General features: G+C 45.3%; 3 protein-coding genes and 1 long non-coding RNA gene across 4 annotated transcripts in view; 2 read left to right on the top strand and 2 right to left on the bottom strand.

Annotated features, from left to right (window-relative positions):
* The window catches only part of LOC144698266 (uncharacterized), a 48,175-nt gene extending 37,447 nt beyond the window's left edge, over positions 1-10,728 (top strand). Inside the window, exon 4 of the mRNA XM_078570240.1 lies at positions 10,230-10,728. Coding sequence (XP_078426366.1) covers positions 10,230-10,728 — 499 coding nt within the window. The remainder of the gene's footprint in view (positions 1-10,229) is intronic.
* Positions 1-20,459, top strand: part of LOC144698295 (uncharacterized) — a 666,343-nt gene that overhangs the window by 472,341 nt on the left and 173,543 nt on the right. The gene's annotated exons all lie outside the window — the stretch shown is intronic.
* The window catches only part of LOC144698278 (uncharacterized), a 251,559-nt gene that overhangs the window by 89,577 nt on the left and 141,523 nt on the right, over positions 1-20,459 (bottom strand). The window lies entirely within an intron of this gene.
* The window catches only part of LOC144698279 (uncharacterized), a 167,259-nt gene that overhangs the window by 55,685 nt on the left and 91,115 nt on the right, over positions 1-20,459 (bottom strand). The window lies entirely within an intron of this gene.

The following is a 20,459-nucleotide window of genomic DNA, read 5'->3' as shown; positions in this document are numbered from 1 at the left end:
TACCTGGCCTTTTCCCCAGAACCCTGCAATTTATCCTGTCTCTCCTCGTTCTTCCACCAATCTGGGAATGAAAGAGTGAGAATGATCTAACCTGGCCAATTACCGCCCCATCAGTCTACTCTCCATCATCAGTAAAGTAATGGAAGGTGTCATCAACAGTGCTATCAAGCGGCACTGACTTAGCAACAACCTGCTCACTGATGTCCATTTTGGGTTCCGCAAGGGCCAATCAGCTCCTGACCTCAATACAGCCTTGGTTCAAACATAGACAAAAGAGCTGAACTCCAAAGATGTGATGAGAGTGACTGCCTTTGACATCAAGGCAGCATTTGATCGAGTGTGGCATCAATGAACCCTAGCAAAACTGGAGTCAATGGGAATCAGAGGAAAACTCCCCGCTTGATGGAGTCATACCTGGCACAAAGGGAGATGGTTGTGGTTGTTAGAGGTCAGCCATCTTAGCTCCTGGACATCACTGCAGGACTTCCTCAGGGTAGTGTTCTAGGCCCAACCATCTTCAGCTGCTTCACCAATGACCTTCCTTCCATCATAAGATCAGAAGTGGGGATGTTCGCTGATGATTGCGCAATGTTCAGCGCCATACCCGACTCTTCAGATACTGAAGCAGTTCATGTCCAAATGCAGCAAGGCCTGGATAATATCCAGGCTTGGGCTGACAAGTAGCAAGTAACATTCACACCACACAATTGTCAGGTAATGACCATCTCCAACACGAGAGAATCTAACAATCGCCCCTTGATGTTCAATGGCATTACCATCACAAATCCCTCACTATCAACACCCTTGGGGTTAACATTGACCAGGAACTGAACTGGACTAGCCGTACAAACACTGTGGCTCCAAGAGCAGGTCAGAGGCTAGGAGTCGTGCAACGAGTAAGTCTCCTCCTGACTCCCCAAAACCTGTCCACCATCTACAAGGCACAAGTTTGAAGTGTGATGGAATGCTCCCTACTTGCCTGGGTGAGTGCAGCTCCCGCAACACTGAAGAAAATGGACACCATCCAGGGCAAAACAGTCTGCTTGACTGGCGCTACATCCACATTCACTCTCTTCACCACCGACGCGCAGTAGAAGCAGTGTGTACCATCTACAAGGTGCACTGCAGGAATTCACCAAGGCACCTTAGACAACAGCGTCCAAACCCACGACCATTCCCAGCTAGAAGGACAAGAGCAGCAGATAGGTAGGAACACCAGCACCTGGAAGTTCCCCTCCAAGTCACTGACCATCCTGACCAGGAAATATATCGCCGTTCCTTCACTGTCACTGGGTCAAAATCCTGGAACTTTCTTCCTAACAGCACTGTGGGTGTACCTACACCACATGGACTGCAGCAGTTCAAGAAGGCAGATCACCTTCCCAAGGGCAATTTCGGATGGGCAATAAATGTTGGCCCAGACAGAGAAGCCCACATCCCATGAATGAATTTTAAAAATCATTCATGTTAGCCTGCAAATTATATTGCCTTGTTCTTCTGGCCAAAGTAAAGCTCTGCAAACGTCAGGGCCTGGAGTAAGTCTGACGTATTTGCTCAGGTGAGGAACCAGCTGAAGCTTTCAGTATTGGCTTTCTTAACTCCGAGTTTCCAAATGGGAATTGAACAATGGCTTGAAAGTGAAAAAGAAACAGGGTTAAGGAGAAAGAGAAGGAAATTGTCGTTAATTATAAAGCTCTTTGTACAAAACTTACATAGACACGATGGGTGTAAGGGCCTCTTACTGAGCTGTGCCATTTGATGATGACATTGTTGATCAGTCTGTCTCCAGCATTCCTAATGAGAACAGCCGAATTCCATTTCTTCAAAACAAAGTCCCAAAGTGCTGCTGCATGACGTCACCGCTTAACATTCCAGACAGCTCCATTGGGATCTTTACAGCGCAGGGTTTATAGAGGCGAGTGGGGCCATATTCACTTCCCATATGATGGAGCTGCGGTTTGAAACCTGGCAAGAACATTTTCCAAGCTTGTTTATTTCAGTGTGAGCGAAAGTTCGATAATTAACGTTTGTTGTAAATATGAACACAAGGGTTGGAATCCTGCTGACTAAAGTTTTCACCATTTTAGATTTTAACAAAATTAATTATCAGCTAATTAGAAGGAAACCCATCCAAATATGTCGGTACTTTCTGATTTCCATTCATTTGTCAACATTCAGGAAATTTGCTTTCGGAAATGGAACAAACACTGAGCCAAGTCGGTGACATCCTTGCTTTCTGGTTGTGTGTCTCTCCTTAGGCCTCTGTCACTCTCGGTGTTTTTCTCTCTGTGTTGGTTTCTCTGTGATTGTCACTGTGGCTCAGATCCCTGAGGGGGTGAAAAAGTTTTTAACGTCGCAAACTTTATTCACATTAGTTGTGCGGAATGCATGTTACAATGTCACAGAGGAAAGCATCAGCGTGAAAGATAAAACTGGAGACTGATCCTTTCTACAGCTTATATTGAAAAGCGCCTTTAACCTAATGAAACGTCACAAGGCGTTCCCCAGGATCATTATATAACAAAGTGTGACACCGAGCCACATATTCGGTCAGATGACTAAAAGCTCGGTCAAAGGGGGAGGCGTTAAGAACTGTCTTAAAGGAGGAAAGTATCGATTTCATGTTCCAGCCATCAGCAATGGTTCTTCTCATTGGTGAAGAAGTCACTTGTGTTCAACCCAAACAGACCAATTGGTCAGAGAAAGTTGTCTCTGGGGAAAGAGATCGGGAATGAAAAAGAAAATCTCATAAGTTGCCTCCATAATGCAAATGTCAAGCCTTGTTGGTAGTTTCCCTGATGTCCACTGACTGGGAATCGGCGCTTCCATTGGACCAACAGCGAATAGGGTGGAGGGTTTTGGAAATTGAAAGTTACACATGAGCAGCTTGTGGGACTATTTCATCTCACTGTCAATTTCATGTTCCAGCTCACAGCAACCGTTGTTTTCAGTGGCTGAAGAAGTCGTTTTTCTTGAACCTAAACAGGCAGTTTTGTGGTGAAAGAGATCTGAACTGAAAAACAATAGGCAAAAGCAGCGTAGTTAAGCCAAATCGAAAATTATTGGTGCAGCTTCCCTGGTGATCTCATGGTTAGGATGCGGCGCTCTCAGCGCTGCGGCCCGCATTTGATTCCCGGTCAGGGAATGTCAATTTGTTGGAACGAGTGTTGGTTATTCATTGATTGGAAACGTTTAAAAGCTCCATCAAAATCAGAGAAGTGAGAGTTTAAGTTTCGCCTCAGAGCTGGAAAACATCACACTTGGTTCAAGTGGAGTGAGGGAATGAAGGAAGAGGAAAAGTTGCAAAGTACTGACTATAGAAATGTTGGTGTGAGGCAAAGTATGGGTGGGAGAAGTACGAATTTTGCTGCCTACTGTTTGCACCGGCACAAATATCACTCTTGATGGATCAAACAATCACTACTGCTCTTTGAAAGCAGCACGCCCGGCCGAATGGCCTCTTTCTGTGCTGTAACTTTCTATAATTTTATAGCAATAGCACGGGTCGTTCTGCCATTTTATGACCCACTCGAGCGAGATGCGCTGTCTTACCTTGTATTCGGCTCTTTTGAAACCTAAACACGGAGCAAATTCTGCGAGTTTTCTTGTCAGTTCCAGCACGAGATTTGTCACGAGACTAATTGAGCGACACATTAATGGTGCCAATCCTTCACTGGAGCTCACCACATCCAAAGAGCACTGTTACCATCAGCCTGTTATGTACCTTCATGCAGTGCATCTGCTGAACAATATAAGATGATCACAGCTCTGCTTTCTTAACATTGAAACCCAGTGTGAAAATCAATCAAAAAGCTGAACTGGGAGGAGAGTGACTGTGGATAATTGGCACTGGGCACATTCCTGTAATCAGTATCTGGGAGAATCAGGAAGATGAGATCCAGGTGTCTCTTTACCCACGAGTTTTACCCATTCCCACGAATTGACTGTGTCTGCATCAAGCAGCTAATTGACCTGGGAGCTGGAAGGGCAGAGGGAGCTGGGGGCGAGACAGAAGCAGAAAGAGATGCGACATGAAAGTACTTTGAATTTGATGTGTGTCAGTTGCTTTCAGTGATGAATGTCTGCCATGTAAGTTTCACAGGAGCCGCAGCGATCAGTTGGTGTTTTATTTAAGCAGCAAGATTTCAAATTAAAAAGATAAAAGCAAATTACTGTGAATGATGGAAATCTGAAACAAAAGCAGCATATGCTGGAAAAACTCAGCAGCTGGAGCGAGGGTCAATGTTTCCAGACAGTACGACTTTTATTCAGATTTTTAAAGTATTACAGCGCCCAGTGTGGGGCTTGAACCCATGACCCAGAGATTAACATTCTCATGCTCTGCCGACTAAGTCAATCAGGAACATGAAAACATGTTTTGTATCCCAAAATACATAGTTAAACCTGTTGCTTTCTACCTGATACCTCAGCTTGACCGGAATTTTAAAATGTGGAACGTAATTGGCCTACAAATGCCCCAAAGTTGCAATGCATTCCCCTCAATCATCAATCACATCATTCACATCTTCTGCTTCTTAGCTGCACCTCCTTCCAAATACTGTGATCTATTTTCCTCAGGATTTTCTCCTGGATTTAATATTTACCTGCTTCGTGTCCTCATTTTGAAATCAGAATCTCTTCAATATCCAACACAATTTGAATTGCAAACCTGACGGGCAAACAATGGAAAACAAGTCACTTGGTAACACAAATCCCATGGTGCTCATTTTCAGATTCACAACAGTCAGATTTTCAATAAAATGAAGGAATTTTACAGTGAAAAGTTTAGAAAGTTGGTGTGACTTTTATTTGTGACTTAGTCACTCGGGTATTCTGTAAATTCTGTTCGGAGGTTTTTCCTGAGCCTGTGCTCGTTGTATTGGGAGGTTTGGCCCGGGTTGGAGTATCTTGCGTTCCAGGGATGGGCAGTAACCCGCTGATTGAAGCTGCAGTCGCTGCTTTCTGCTGGCAGTGGGTGATTGGAGAGTGCAGGGCCGGAATATTGCTGCTTTTCTGCTTTTCCCTGTCTCACTCACTGTGGAGTTGAGGAAGAGAGAATAATTGAGGGGTTCGTTTGATTCCAATAATTTCATGCATTTCTAATGGGTTAGATGAAGGTACAGAGTGGGTCCAAGTCTTTTCTCATTGTATTTGACAGAAAACGTAATTTTAAATTGTGGGAGCTCACTGGACAACAAAAGACCTGCCACCGTTTTGGGGATGATATCTTGCAGCCCAAATACCCAATGACAACCCGGGACTGTGTGACAATGATTAATGATGAGGGGGAAGAACAGTAAAAATCTTCACCCCCTGGTGACCAATTGCGCCACAGACACTTACACAAACCTAATTGACAAGGTTTCCAAACCAGGGTGTCACTGAGTCTAATGTTCAGAATGCCGCTACCCAGATAGCCATCACGCTCTGTCAGTTTTACTCTTCCAAAATAAAGGGTGGGACATTCATTCCAGATACATGGAAACAGTCTGATCCCACCCACTGCAGACACATCCATGTCACCGGGAACCAGCTCTCCTACAACCGGTGCCATCTCCCTTCGAGCCTTTCATTGTCTTGTCTGATACCAAGCATTCTGATTGTCCCGAAGCCGATATTAGTTTTGAATTCCTGATGTGCAGTAACGAGAATCCTTTCAATGTCTCAAATCAGTTAATTTCACTGATAACATTAGAGTCAATGTTCCAGCCTCTTATAGAAGGGAAAGGTGCCTTGACTGTCTCTGGTCAGTGGGGCAGTTCACCCTTCATTCGCATCGGATTCGATTCCTCAAAGGGGATTTTCATTTCCTTCTTGAGCTCCCTTACTACATCTGGCAGCATCTTTGGATTGAGAGGCATGATTAACATTTCAGATGCAGTGCAGTTCTGATGAAAGGTTACAGACCTGAAATGAAAACCATGTCTATCTCTCCGTAGTGACTCCCAGATCTGCTGAGAATTCCAGCATTTTCTGTTTTTATTTCAGATAATCAGCATCTGCAGTATTTTGCTTTACTTTACCTGATCAGTGAAACAGAAAAATCCTCAGGGTACTTGACAGGGCGCATTTGGAGAGGATGTTGCCTCTTGTGGAAGAAACTAGAACTCGGAATCGCTGATTAAAAACAAGTGGTCACCCATTTGAAATGGAGATGAGGCGATTTTTTTTCTCTCAGAGGGTCGTGAAACTTTGGAACTCTGTTCCTAAAAAAGCTGTGGAAGCAAAGTCTTTGAATATTTTTAAGGCAGAGGTCGATATATCATTGGGAAGCAAGGGGGTGATAGGTTATCAATGATAGGTGGGATACAGATTTCAGGTGACTATCAGGTTAGCCATGATCTTATTAAATGGCGGAGCAGGCTTGAGGGGCCGAAAGGCCTACTCCTGTTCCTTTTTCTTATGTAGTGTTAAGAATTTGGAACCCATTACCAGTCGATTTCGAAATCCATGTCTGAGCTGAAAATGTGTAGGTAAACTCACACTGTAAACAGATTGTTCACCAGTTAAAATTGGAAAGGGATTCACTGTCATCCCATTTACTGACACAGCAACACAGTCTTGCTGGTGGTAGACCATTCAGATACTTCACTTGTGCAAACAGCTTTATTCAGTTTGCCCACACGTTAACAATCCAACTTTAAAAGATCAAAAGATTTGATGCACAATCAGAGCAGAGATGCTGGCAAGACATGGTTTAAATGTTCCATGTAAGGGGGAAAATGTTACTAGCACGCCCCTTCTGCTGAGACTACACTGAGTTCAGATCGACCTGTCGGGATTTGTTCTGCATCCAGGTGAGAATTGCGGTGGACCCCGGAGCAATTTGGCCGCTGTGTCATTGATTCAACAATTTTATGTCTTGCCCCTATGGCATCCATCGTATTCTGATTACAGGACAGAGGTTTCTGTTCCTCAACGTGATCTTTCAATGGCAGAGCGGCCACCCAGCATTCGCTGCGGGGCAGAATGTGCCCTATCTTCACAACAGCAGAGCCATACGCATGCGCAGCGCCGACTGTTTTGGGGCATGCGCATTGCGGTCGGATCCATGAGCATGCGCAGTGCTGGTCTGTGACTGAAGCTGCTCAGAGCGGGTGAGAGAATGTTGTGAATTTCTCTCCTGGCCTGACAGGGATGGATTTTGGAAACTCCTTTTACAGGGGTTTAGAAGGGGAGGATTTACACACAGCAAACTCAAACCCAGAGAAATGTTTGTTCTTTCTGAATTTCAATCCTGGATTGACCGTGATGGATTTTTTGAATTCCATTTACAGGATGTTAGAAGAGGAGGAACTCAAGGGATGCTTGAGGGAGATGAGAAACTGAAACCAAACATCACGTCAAAATCTGAAAGTCTCTTGATTCACCAGGACCTGAATAGCATCAACCTTTGAATGTAAGCATTGATGTCATTTTCAGTTACTGGGTAAAAAATCTCTTCCTCACATTGTGGCTCTTACCTAAAATCTTAAATCTCTGTCCCTTAATCCTTGCATAATCAGCTAATGGGAACAGCTCTTATTTAACTACCTTTCATAATCCTGTACACCTCTATCAAATCTCCCTTCAAGATCCTTTGCTCCTTGGAAAACAATCTCAGTTTCTTGAATTTAATCTTACAATTAAAATCCCTCATCCCTCGACCCATTCTGATAAATCTCCTCTGCCCCCTCTCAAGGACCCTCACATCCTTCATAATGTGTGGTGATCACTGGTTTGCACAGACCTAGATGTTGTGTCTGTGACACCGTCACACATTGACAATTACACTGTGACATCATAACACATTGACAATGACACTGTGACATCATCATACATCGACAATTACACGGTGACATCATCTCGCTCCCCGGGTATTTCCTCAACTGGGAGATTTTTCTCTGATTCCGGTGCTTCTGCTATCTTTCCAGCTGCAAGCTCCAGAAGGAGAGTTTAAATTTGAAAATGGTGATATTGTTTCAGAGGCGAGTATTTTTCACCATCCATCTACAATTTAGAGCTTTTAGTGCTGTGCTCTGTTTTCTGTGAGAGGTTCCAAGTCTCTGGGACTGGTGTGGCTCCTTTACTGAGGATCTGAATCCATGTCCATCCATTGCTTTGTTTCACCTCTGCCCTCCCTGATCACTTCTCTACCATAGTCCACCTTCCTCTGTCTCTAATAATGGATCTATTTGAGTTACGTTTAGGATTTTATTGTTACTTCTGCTGACTGTGTCTCAATGAGGTTTCCACTACTGCCCATCCCCTGACCATGTGCTGCTGGTTCCCAGCTTTATCTTCCCACAGTATCTTTCATAGTCAGGAATTGTTTTTCCTGCACTATAGTCCACTTCTATTCCACTTCTGAGCTTATATTGATCATCAAATTCTGCAGCATTTTTACTCCTTGTAAATCATTCTGCGAACACTGAAATGTTTACTCTGTTTCCCTCTCCACAGATACCAGCAAATCTTGCCAATCCCCAGTTGCCTGTGGAGAAGATGATGTTTGACCTTCTTGAACCGCTGCAGTCCGTGTGGTGAAGGTGCTCCCATAATGCTGTTAGGTAAGGAGTTACAGGTTATTCACCCAGTGATGATGAAGGAACAATGATATATGTTCCAAAACAACAACAACAATTTGTATTTATAAAGCACTTTTAATGTAAGACAATGTTCCAAGGCATTTCACAGAAATGTTACAAAGCAAGGCTTGACACTGAGCCACATGAGGAGATATTAGGGCAGGTGATCAAGCGTTTGGTCAAAGAAGTGGGTTTTACAGAGTAAATTAAAGGAGGAAAATGAGGTAGAGAATGCGAGAGGTTTAGGGAGTGAATTCCAGAGCTTGGAGCCTTGGAAAGTGACAGAATGGGCACGAATGTGGAACAATAGAAATCAGGAACACTCAGTATGCCAAATTAGAGGAGCACAGATATCTCCGAGGGTTGTGATGCTGGAGGAGATTCCAGCAACAGGGAGCAGCCATGCAGAAATTTGAAAAAAAGGGGTAGAGTCGGGCGATGTTACTGAGGTGGAAATAGGTGGTCTTGGTGATGATGTGGATGTGTGGTTGGAAGCTCATCTTGGGGTGAAATATTTCACCATGGTTGTGAACAGTCTGGTTCAGTCTCAGACAGTTGTCAGGGAGAGGGATGGAGTCGGTGTCTAGGGAGTGGAGTTTGTAGTGGGGACTGACGACAATGGCTTCAATCTTCCCAATATTTAAATGGAGGAAATTTCTGTTCATCCAGTACTGGATGTCAGACATGTCAGGACGGTGTGTGACTTGGAGAGCAACTTGGAGGTGATGGTGTTCACATACACCTGCTACCCTGGTCCTTCTCAGGGGTAGAGGTTGAAGTTTTGGGAGATTCTGTCAAAGTTCTGGTCTATTTGTAGGTCTATGAAAAGCCCTCTCCTCACCCCCTGCCTCTCCCACTCCTCTCTCTGACTTTTTCTCTCTCTCCTTTTCTCCTTCTGTCACGTAGAATTCTCCAGCCCAGCGGGTTGTGGATGCTCCATCATTGAATATATTTCAGGCTGAGATGGGGAGATTTTTGGTCTCTCAGGGAGTCGAGGGATATGGGGAGTGGGCGGGAAAGTGGAGATGAAGCCCAAGATCAGCCACAATCGTATTGAATGACGGAGCAGGCTCGAAGGGCCATGTGGTCTCCTGCTGCCCCTAACACTTGTTTTATTTTTGACACCAGAGTCTTGTGTAGACCCAGACTGGGTGGCAGGTTCCCTTCCCTGAAGGACATTAGTGAACCAGTTGGGTTTTTATGACAATCCAGCAGTTTTCATGGTCACTTTTTCCTCGTGCCGGCCCCACAAATTCCCAGATTCATTCAGCTCAATTTCACAACCTGCCTTTGTGTTTTTGTGGGTTCTCTCTCACTCCCTTTTTTCTGTTTTAAATCAGTTTCACAGGGTATTAGAAGGGGAGGATTTGCAGTCGGGAAACTCAAACCAAACATTACATCAGAATCTGATGAAGTTGCCCAATTTATCATAACCTGAATATCATTGGATTTTGAACATGGAAGGAAAAAGCACCATTCACAATGGGGAGAAACCGTACACGTAGAACACAGAATGTGTGTGGACGAGGCTTCAGCCGATCATCTGTCAAAATATAAATGCAGGGACAACAGGGAGAAACCATAGAAATGTGGAGACTGTGGGAAGGTATTCAATTACCCGTCTGAACTGGAAACTCATCAGCACAGTCACACCGGAGAGAGACCATTCACCTGCTCCATGTGTGGGAAAGGATTCACTTGTTCATCCCATCTGCTGACACACCAGCGAGTTCACACTGGGGAGAAACCATTTACCTGCTCCGTGTGTGGGAAGGGATTCACTCAGCCATTCAACTTGCTGAAACATGAGCGACTTCACACTGTGGAGAGACCGTTCGCCTGTTCCACGTGTGGGAAAGGATTCACTCAGTCAACTAACCTGCTGAAACACCAGCGAATTCACACTGGGGAGAGACCATTCAAATGCTTAGACTGTTGGAAGTGCTATAAAAGTTCCAGGGGACTGATGTCCTATCAACGTGTTCACAGTGACGAGAAACCGTTCAGGTGCACTCACTGCGGGACTGGGTTCAGGTGGTCATCTCAACTCACAGTACACCAGCGAGTTCACAGCGGAGAGAGACCGTTCACCTGTTCCGAGTGTGGGAAGGGATTTACTCAGTTATCCCATCTGCTGAGACACCAGCGAATTCACAAGTGACAACAGTGAATGGATTTTGCTGTTAATTGCATCCTGGACTGAACCACGTTGATTGGGATCTGTTTCTACTAATGTTAATCAACTCCAACCCAGTTATAGCTGTTAATATTCTGCATAAAGTCAAATAAGTCAGCTCTGTGTTAAACAGACAAATTAGTTCCTTTTAAAGGACTCTCCCTCTCACCCTGTCTCCTCCATCCTCACCTCCAACAACAAGTGTGAGGAGCTCATGGAGTTTCTGTGTCACTAAGATTGAGACAATCCGATCAGCTGCCTCTGCTGCTTCCCTCCCTTCCACTAGCCCACCAGGACAAACTGTCTCTAAAGATCCCCTTGTCTGAGCCCTGAATCCACATCTTTCTTTAGTTTTGCTCCCATTTCCTCTCATGCCACCTTAGTGCTCATCTTGTCCATGAGACCCACCTCCTGCTCCATTGAGGCTATTCCCACAAAACTGCTGATCACTGAGATTGTTAATGGTTCTCTCTCTTCAGTTACTGTCCTTCTCTCCTTCAAATCTGACATCATCAAGCCCTCGTCAATAAACAAACCTTTGGCCTTGTCCTTGCAAACTGCTGTCCCATCTCCAACCTCCCTTTCCTCTCCAAACTCCTCAAAAATGTTCACACCTCCCAAATCCATGTCCATCTTTCCCAGAACTCCCTGTCTGAATCCCTCCAATCAGGTTTCTGCCCCTGCCACTGTACTGAAACAGCTCTGATCAAAGCCACTAATGACATCCTATGTGACTGGGACAAAGAGAAACTATCCCTTCTTTACCTGTCTGCAGCCTTTGACAGGGTTGACCACACCATTCTGCTCTAACACCTCTCCACTGTCGTCCAGCTGGGTGGGGTTGTTCTCTCCTGGTTCTATTCTTCTCTATCTAACCATCGTCAGTGAATCACTTGTAATGTCTTCCCTTCCCACTCCCACAGTTGCCTCTAGTGTCCCCAAAGGATCCAGCCTTGGCCTCCTCTTATTTCTCATCAACATGCTCCCCACAGCGACATCATCTGAAAACACAGTGTCAGTTATCACATGTACACTGACAGTGCCCAGCTCTACCTCACCACCACCTCTCTCCACTTCTCCCCTTTTATTAAATTATCAGATTGTTTGTCTGATATTCAATGGTGGATGTGCAGAAATTTCCTCCAATTAAATATTGGGAAGTCTGAAGCCATTGTTTTCATTCCCTAGATACCAACTCGATTCCTCTACCTGGCAACTGTCTGAGACTAAACCAGACTTTTTGCACAAGTGATGTCAGGTTTGACCCCGACATATATTCTGACTCGGGTGTATGTGTCTTGGTGAGTTTCCAGTCAAATTATGATGTGAATCTTCCCCACAGACAGAACAGACAAACATTTCTCCTTCCATAATCAAAGGCTGGTCATTTATGAATTCAGTGATTCTATAAGATCTTGTCGAGATTTTTGGTTTGAGTTTCCCATCTGAAAATCCTCTCCTTCTAATCCCCTGTAAACACAGTTTACAAAAGTCAACACTGTCAGTACAGGATAGAAATTCAGAACAGACAATTCTAGTTTCTAGGGAATATTCTTTCTCCTTTCATTCTCCCAAATCTATAAATCCCTGTCCCACACACTCCTCCCCCTCTCTGCTCATTGTTCCAGATTCAGTGCTTGGCCTCCTACTAATTCTTTTCTCCGCTCCAGATTCTCTCTCTTCCTGTTTTTAAAGTGGTGACTCAGGCTGTGGGTCAATCCCACTCCTTCACTCTAATTCTACCAAATAATTCAGCTCAAAACAACAAATCATCTTTAATGACTTGATTCGTCATTTGGATGTTTGGAAAGAATCACCTTTTTTCCCAACTGTGGGGAACAGAAAGTCCAGTGATTAATTCAGAGCTTCCTTCTCTTCAGGTCTGTTCCAACAATCTGTGTCTATCCGAGTTACATTAATACAGACTCACTCAGTCAGTAAGTGATCAGGTCTCACTGAACTATGACTCAAGCTGTGTCTATCCGAGTTACATTAATACAGACTCACTTACTCATTAAGGGATCAGATCTCACTGAACTATGACACAAGCTGTGTCTATACGAGTTACATTGATACAGACTCACTCACTCTGTGAGTGATCAGGTCTCATTGAACTATGGCACAAGCTGTGTCTATGTGAGTTACATTGATACAGACTCAATAAGTGATCAGGTCTGACTGAATTACAATAACAAATGCAACAACTTTTATTTATATCGAGCTTCTAACGTAATACATTGTCCAAAGAAGTTTCACAGGGGCATAAGGACATATTAGGTCAGATGACCAAATGCTTGTTCAAACAAGTCGGTTCGAACGAGTGTCTGTAAGGAGGAAAGTGAATTAGAAAGGTGGAGAGGTTTAGGGTGGAAATTCCACACCTTAGGGTCCAGGCAGCTGAAGGCCCGGCCACCAGTGGCGGAGTGATTAAAATTGGGGATGAAGGACATCCGGTAATGGTGCTCCATGTATGTGGGCCCCATAGCCAAGGCTCAAAGCCTAAATCTGAACTTTTGGTGATAGTTTGACTGTCCCGGGTCTCAGAGAAAAACAATTCCCCAAATAAACATCTTGTAGGATTTTTGTTTATTGATACCAGAAAAAGTTTGGACCAGTTGAGTCCTCCTGTGCACTCGATGGAGATTGACTTTAACAGAGTTAAAATCCTCTGGATTTCAGTGTCAGAACAAGAACATGTTTTCGCAAAGATAAAAAGTATATTAATACTGAAATACTGAACAGAACAAACCTGGGGAAATACACAGCAGGTCAATCACCATTGGAAAGTGATAAGTTAGTGGTCACTGTTTCAGGTGGGACTCCATCAGAATGAACACTTCCCACCACCAGCACCAAACCCCCTCCCAAATCCCCCTCCCTGTGAACTGAACATTCCTTCACCCACTCATCCACCCATTGCCCATCCACCCAATGGCTCCCAGCCTGGATTGACATTCAGCATGAACCCAGTGAGAGGGTGAGCTGGCCCACGGGATGTCAGAATGGACAAGAGCTGGAAGTGGTCCCAATCAATACATTTTCTGTGTCCTTGTTAAAAACAGGAAACTTAATATTTTGTTAAACCCCCATGTGCACACACTTGGTGAATTACAATTTCTCGCCAAGTCCTTTCCTCTGGTTTCAACTTGGTGCATCCTGTGTAGGTTCAGCAGAGGTAGAGACAGGCTGCTCGGGAGATGGGGGCAGAGTGTCGGGAGATGGGGGCAGAGTGTAAAGAGATGGAGGCAGAGTGTCGGGAGATGGGGGCAGCATGTCGGGAGATGGGCACAGGGTGTCATAAGACCATAAGACATAGGAGCAGAAATTAGGCCATTCGGCCCATCGAGTCTGCCCTGCCATTCAATCATGGCTGATAAGTTTCTCAATCCCATTCTCCCGCCTTCTCCCCGTAACCTTTGATCCCTTTACCAATCAAGAACCTACCTATCTCGGTCTTAAGTACACTCAATGAGCTGGCCTCCACAGCCTTCTGTGGCAATGAATTCCATATCGGGAGATGGGCAGAGTGTCAGGAGATTGGCGCAGAGTGTCGGGAGATGGGGGCAGAGTGTCGGGAGATGGGGGCAGAGTGTCGGGAGATGGGGCAGAGTGTCGGGAGATGGGGGCAGAGTGTCGGGAGATGGGGGCAGAGTGTCGGGAGATGGAGCAGAGTGTCGGGAGATGGGGGCAGAGTGTTGGGAGATGGGGGCAGAGTGTCGGGAGATGGGGGCAGCGTGTCGGGAGATGGGACAGAGTATCGGGAGATGGGGCAGAGTGTCGGGAGATGGGACATATACTGTACATGTTTCTCATCTTCATAATTCACAACACTATTCCTGATGTTCATCAGCTGCCTCACTTTCTTTCCCATTAATTCCATTTGCTGATCTATCAGTAATGGACTTGCTGTCATCTCGAACAAAACTGTTTTCACCACTAAGGCTCCGCTGGTATTGAATAGTCTTCATGACATCATCGCACTGGGACTGGATGACATCATCGCACTGGGACTGGATGACATCATAAGAGTCCATTGTTTCTTAATGACCCACATCAATAACAAGAGGAAATATTAATAAACCTGAGCACATTATCTAGGCTGACACTCCAGGGTGACACTGAGGGACTGCTGCACTGTCAGAGACAGCATCCTTCACATGGAACTTGTGGAGGCTCTGGTCACAATCTTCCAATCCTTCTTATATAGTAGTGGTGTCAAAGGACTGATAGATTGTAAATGTTAAACCCCTGCTCAAAAACACAGCAATTCCAGGACACTTCAGCCCAGTTACAGGGATTATGAACAGCAATAGAAACAAACCACAACTGTCAGAATGAACATGGTTCAGTCCTGGATGTGATTAACAGCAGCAATAACAGCAGAATCCAATCCCTGCTGTCACTTGTGAACTCGCTGGTGTCTGAGCAGGTGGGATGACTAAGTGAATCCCTTCCTACATTCAAAGAAGGTGAACAGCATCTCTCCAGTGTGAGCTCGCTAGTGCCTCAATAGGTTGGATAAATGAGTGAATCCCTTTCCACACTTGGAGCAGGTGAAAGCTCTCTCTCCAATGTGAATTCACTGGTGTACACTGAGGTGGAATGAAGGCTGAATCTCTTTACACAGGAAGTGCAGCGGAATGGCCTCTCCTTGTGTGAATTCGCTGGTGTTTCAGCAGGGTGGATGACTGAGTGAATCCCTTCCCACACTCGGAGCAGGTGAATGGTCTCTCCCCAGTGTGAACTCGCTGGTGTCTCAGCAGGTTGGATAACAGAGTGAATTTCTTCCCACACTCAGAGCAGCTGAATGGTCTCTCTCCAGTGTGAATTCGCTGGTGTCTCAGCAGATTGGATGATTGAGTGAATTTTTTCCCACACTCGGAGCAGGTGAAAGGCCTCTCTCCAGTGTGAATTCGCTGGTGCACTTTGAGGTTCGATGAAGTCCTGAATCTCTTTCCACAGGAAGTACAACTGAATGGCCTCTCCTTAGTGTGAATTCGCTGGTGCTTCAGCAGGTCAGGGGACCCAGTGAATCCTTTCCCACATACCGTGCAGGTGAATGGTCTCTCTCCAGTGTGAACTAGCTGGTGAGTCAGCAGGCTTGATGACCGAGTGAATCCCTTCCCACACTCGGAGCAGGTGAATGGTCTCTCCCCTGTGTGAATTCGCTGGTGTGTCAGCAGGTTGGATAACTGAGTGAATCCCTTCCCACACTCAGAGCAGGTGAACGGCTGCTCACCAGTGTGACTGCGTCGATGGGTTTCCAGTTTGGATGGACAATTGAATCCTTTCTCACAGTCCTTACATTTCCACGGTTTCTCCATGGTCCAGGTGTCCCTGTGTCTCTCTAGGTTTGATGATCAGTTGAAGCCTCGTCCACACAGAGAACACGTGTACAGTTTCTCCCCACTGTGAATGGTGTGATGTTATTTCAGGCTTTATAACCGGTTAAAGCTCTTTCCACAGTCAGTTCACTGGAACACTCTCACTTGGGTGTGTGTGTGTCTCGGTGCTTTTCCAGTCACACTGATGTTTGAAATCTTTCCCTACAGAAAGAACAGACAAACGTTTCTCCGTCCACATTCAAAGATGATAATATTTAGGTCCTGATGAATCGAGTGACTCTGTAAGATCTTGATGTGATGTTTGGATTGAGTTTCCTGCCTGAAAATACTCCGCTTCTAATTCTCTGTAAAAGGAGTTTACAATAGCCATCACTGTAAGAACAGGATAGAAATTCAGAACAGACAATTCTAGTTTCTATGGAACATTTTTTCCTCTCTTGTTCTCCCAAAGCTGCAAATCCCCGTCCCACACACTCTCCCTCCTCCCTGTGCTGAAATCCAAACAGAGTTTTGGACAATTATTTCTATATATTTTTAACAAATTTCTACAACTGGAGTTGACAATATGTCTGATCATTCAGTTCAGTCGTTGCTCATGAGAAAACATTAATCTGAAACCCCCTGACCAACCATACAGAATAGCAAATGTTAACCTTGTGTCCAAAACTTACTTTGTGGAGATTTAATGAACGATTATGAAGGTGGTTTGTCTCAATGTCCAAGGGTTTCCTTCCTTCCTTCTCTCCCTCTCTGAGTTAAACCTGGGATTAGTCTCATGGCCCATTCTGGTTCCTGCTTCTCTTCTTGATGACTAATTAACTCCAATTAAACACTGAGAAGACCGAAGACACTGTTTTCAGTCCCTGCTTCAATCTCCATTTCCCAGATACCAACTCCATCCCCCTCCCTGTGAACAGTCTGAGATTAAATCAGTCTGTTCACAACCTCGGTGTTACACTTGATCTCGGGATGAGCTGCTGACCTCATGTCTGTGCCATCACTAAGATTGCCTGTTTCCACCTCCGTAAAATCACCTGACCTCTCCTGTCTCAGGAGTCTCATCTGCTGCTGAAACCCTTATCACTGCCATTTTTATCTCCAGACTGGACCATTCCAACACAATCCTGGCTGGTCTCCCACATTCTACGCTCTGTAACCTTGAAGACATCCATATTTTTGCTGTCTGTGTCTTCACTCACAGCTAGGCCCGTTCCCTGACCTTCCTTGGCTCCCGTTCAAGGAGCAACTCGATTTTAAAACTCTCATCCTTGTTTTCAAATCCCCCAGTGGCCTCCTCTCTGTGGCTCCTGCAGACCCACAACCCTCTATGATATCTGCACTGCTCTAATTCTAGCATTCCCTGTTTTAATTGCTCCACCATTAGTGTCCATGCCTTTAGTTCCCTCGACACCAAGCTCTGAGATTCTCTCCCTGTGTCTACCACACTTTCCCCCTTTAAGACAATTGAGTATTAATAAAAAAAGACATTCTGTCAAAACATTTTATCTTGTCCTCATCAGGATAGAGGGAAGAATACCAAATCTCAAAAATTATCAGTCAGGCTTGTAATGTGGCTCACTTACACTTGTTAGAAGCTACGTATGTTCATCCACAAGGACCTGTCCTCTGCAGGCAGAAGGAACAAGTCCAGGCACGGGGTGTTTTGTGGAATTAAACAAAAGCAGAGGGGATTACAGCTCCTGGCTGTATTGTCCATGGCAACAACCAATCAGAGCCGACGGGCCAACCAATCAGCACCCTTTTCTCGTGCAGTATAAATTGTGGTTCCCTTTGAAATTTGGGATTCTTGCGTCTGTCCTGGTGAGTGCAACAGGAAAAGCTTTGACAGCTTTTTCGTTAATAATCAAATTCCGTACAAACAAGCGACTATTTAAATATTTTGGTCACCTCCTTCTGTGTCTGAATGTTATACTTTATTTTATGGTTTCCCTGTGAAGCTCACTGGGATGATTTATGATGTTAATAGAAGTTGTTGTTGTTTCTGACTGTTACCCTGATCTCCTGTTTTACAACAACCCATTGATTTCACACCAAACTCGATCTCTGATTTATTGTCCCGCCTGCAGGTCATTCATCCGGGTCTGCAGCCTCTGTAAAGATGGCGTTCACGCATGCTCCCTGTTGGACATTGCCCCCTATAAAGATGGTGACAGCACATGCGCTCTGCTGCTTATTGCCCCCTATAAAGATGGTGACCGCACACGCGCTCTGCTGCTCCTTGCCCCATATAAAGATGGTGACCACACATGCGCTCTTCTGCTTCTTGCCCCTTATAAAGATGGTGACCGCACATGCGCTCTGCTGCTCCTTGCCCCGAAAAAGATGGCGGCTGTTGTCGGGAGAAATGGCCGAATCTGTGGTTGGAAGGATGGTTCCTTATTGAGGGTTTAGGGCAGAGACCGTGAATTCATAAAGCCTCCCAACTCACCCGCCAGTCCTATCTATGCTCACGGGTCTTTTTTTTTTCCAGCTCTCAGTCCGCACTCTATCCTTGTAATCCGCCTTTTAAATCCGCTCGCTCCAGCTCTCCTCACGCCTGATTTCACGCTATGCGCATGCTCCAGCTCACAATGATTGACGGCAGTTCCGGACCAATAGGGACAGGGGGCGGGCCTGGAGGACCAGCGGGACCGGCTGTTCCTCCGGCCAATCGGAGTGAATGAGGGGCGTGGCCGGGCTTGAATTGGAGCATGCGCAGCGCGGGTGGGGATCGGGATCAAGACGGTCGGGTGAAAGTCCAGCGGCTGAGAAAGGGCCGAGTGCAGGAGAGGAATGGAGCCGGAGGGTGGACTGGGAGGATTCACAAACACCCGGTGTAGGACTCCAAACCCGGATTACAAACTCCCGGAGCCCAGTTTACACCCAGTGTTTGGAAACTCCTTTTACAGGGGGTTAGAAGGGGAGGATTTACACACAGCAAACTCCAACCCAGAGAAATGTTTCTCTCTTAATTTCTATCCTGGACTGACAGGGATGGATTTTATAGTCTCCTTTGTACAGGATTTTCAATGGGACGGATTTGCAGATGAGAAACTCAAACCAAACATCACATCAAGATCTGACAGAGTCACTCGAGTCATCAGGTCCTGAATATCATCGGACTTTGATTGTGGAAGGAAAAAGGTTTGTCTGTTCTGTTTGTGGGAAAAGCACCAACATTTTCAAAATCCTGGTTAGACTGCACCTGAACCACTGTCATAAAAATAAAAAATGCTGGAAGTACTCAGCAGGCCTGGCAGCATCTGTGGAGAGAAACAGAGTTAATGTTTCGAGTCAACATGACCTTTCATCAGGACAGGAATACTGTGTTCAGTTCTGGGCATCACACTTTAGGAAGGATAGACTATATTGGCCTTAGAGGGAGAGCAGTGCAGATGTACCTGAATAACAACTGAACTCCAAGGGTTAAATTATGAGGAGTGGTCATACAAATGCATCAGTGTAATTACAGCACAGAAAGAGGCCATTCAGCCCATTGAATCCATGCCAGCTTTCAGTAGATCAGTCCAGTCTGTCTCATTGCCCCGCTGTGTCTTCAACCCCCTGCATATTTATTTCTCTTAAATGCTGGTCCAATTCAATTTTAAAGCATTGATCATGTCTGCTTCCAGCCTGCTCGTAGGCAGTGAGCTGCTCGTAGGCAGTGAGTTCTGGATCAGGTTCCAGCATCTTTTCAGGTAGAATGTTCCAGATCCTGACAACTCTTTGTTGGTGCAAAGACTGCTGAACTCGATGTTGAGTGTGGAAGGTTGTAAAGTGCCGAATTGAAAGATGAGCTGTTCCTCGAGCCCCCATTGAGCTTCATTGAAACAGTGCAGGAGGCCGAGGACAGAGAGGTCAGAGTGGGAGTGGGGCAGAGAATTAAAATGACAAGTGACCGGAAGCTCAGATTCAAGCTGACAGACTGAATGGAGGTTGTTCCACAAAGTGATCACCCAATCTGTGTTTGGTCTTCCCAATGTAGAGCAGATCGCATCGTGAGCAGTGAATACAGTAACTAAACTGCAAGAAGTACAAATAAATCACTGTTTGGTTTCATCTTGCACAACCTTGAGAACAGCCCGAAGAGAGATACTTTACTTGGAAGAATAAAGGTTAAAATATAATTACATTGTCTATCTCAGGGTGTAATCCAAGAACAACACCTTGTATTTACAGGAAGGGTTGTGGGGCTGGAGGAGGTTACAGAGATACTGAGGATCCAGTTGACATTGTCTATCTCACCAGTGTCAAATTCATTTTCCATGGTGGCTCTGATCCAATATCCTGACACTGGGCAAGGGCCACATTCAGCAGAAGTCATAAAAATGGAACTAGATACAAATAAACTATATCAGTATTTACCGACAC

Source organism: Cetorhinus maximus, chromosome 23 (genome assembly GCF_964194155.1).
Source record: "Cetorhinus maximus chromosome 23, sCetMax3.hap1.1, whole genome shotgun sequence".
Classification (NCBI taxonomy): domain Eukaryota; kingdom Metazoa; phylum Chordata; class Chondrichthyes; order Lamniformes; family Cetorhinidae; genus Cetorhinus; species Cetorhinus maximus.
This window is presented reverse-complemented; position numbering and strand designations above follow the sequence as displayed.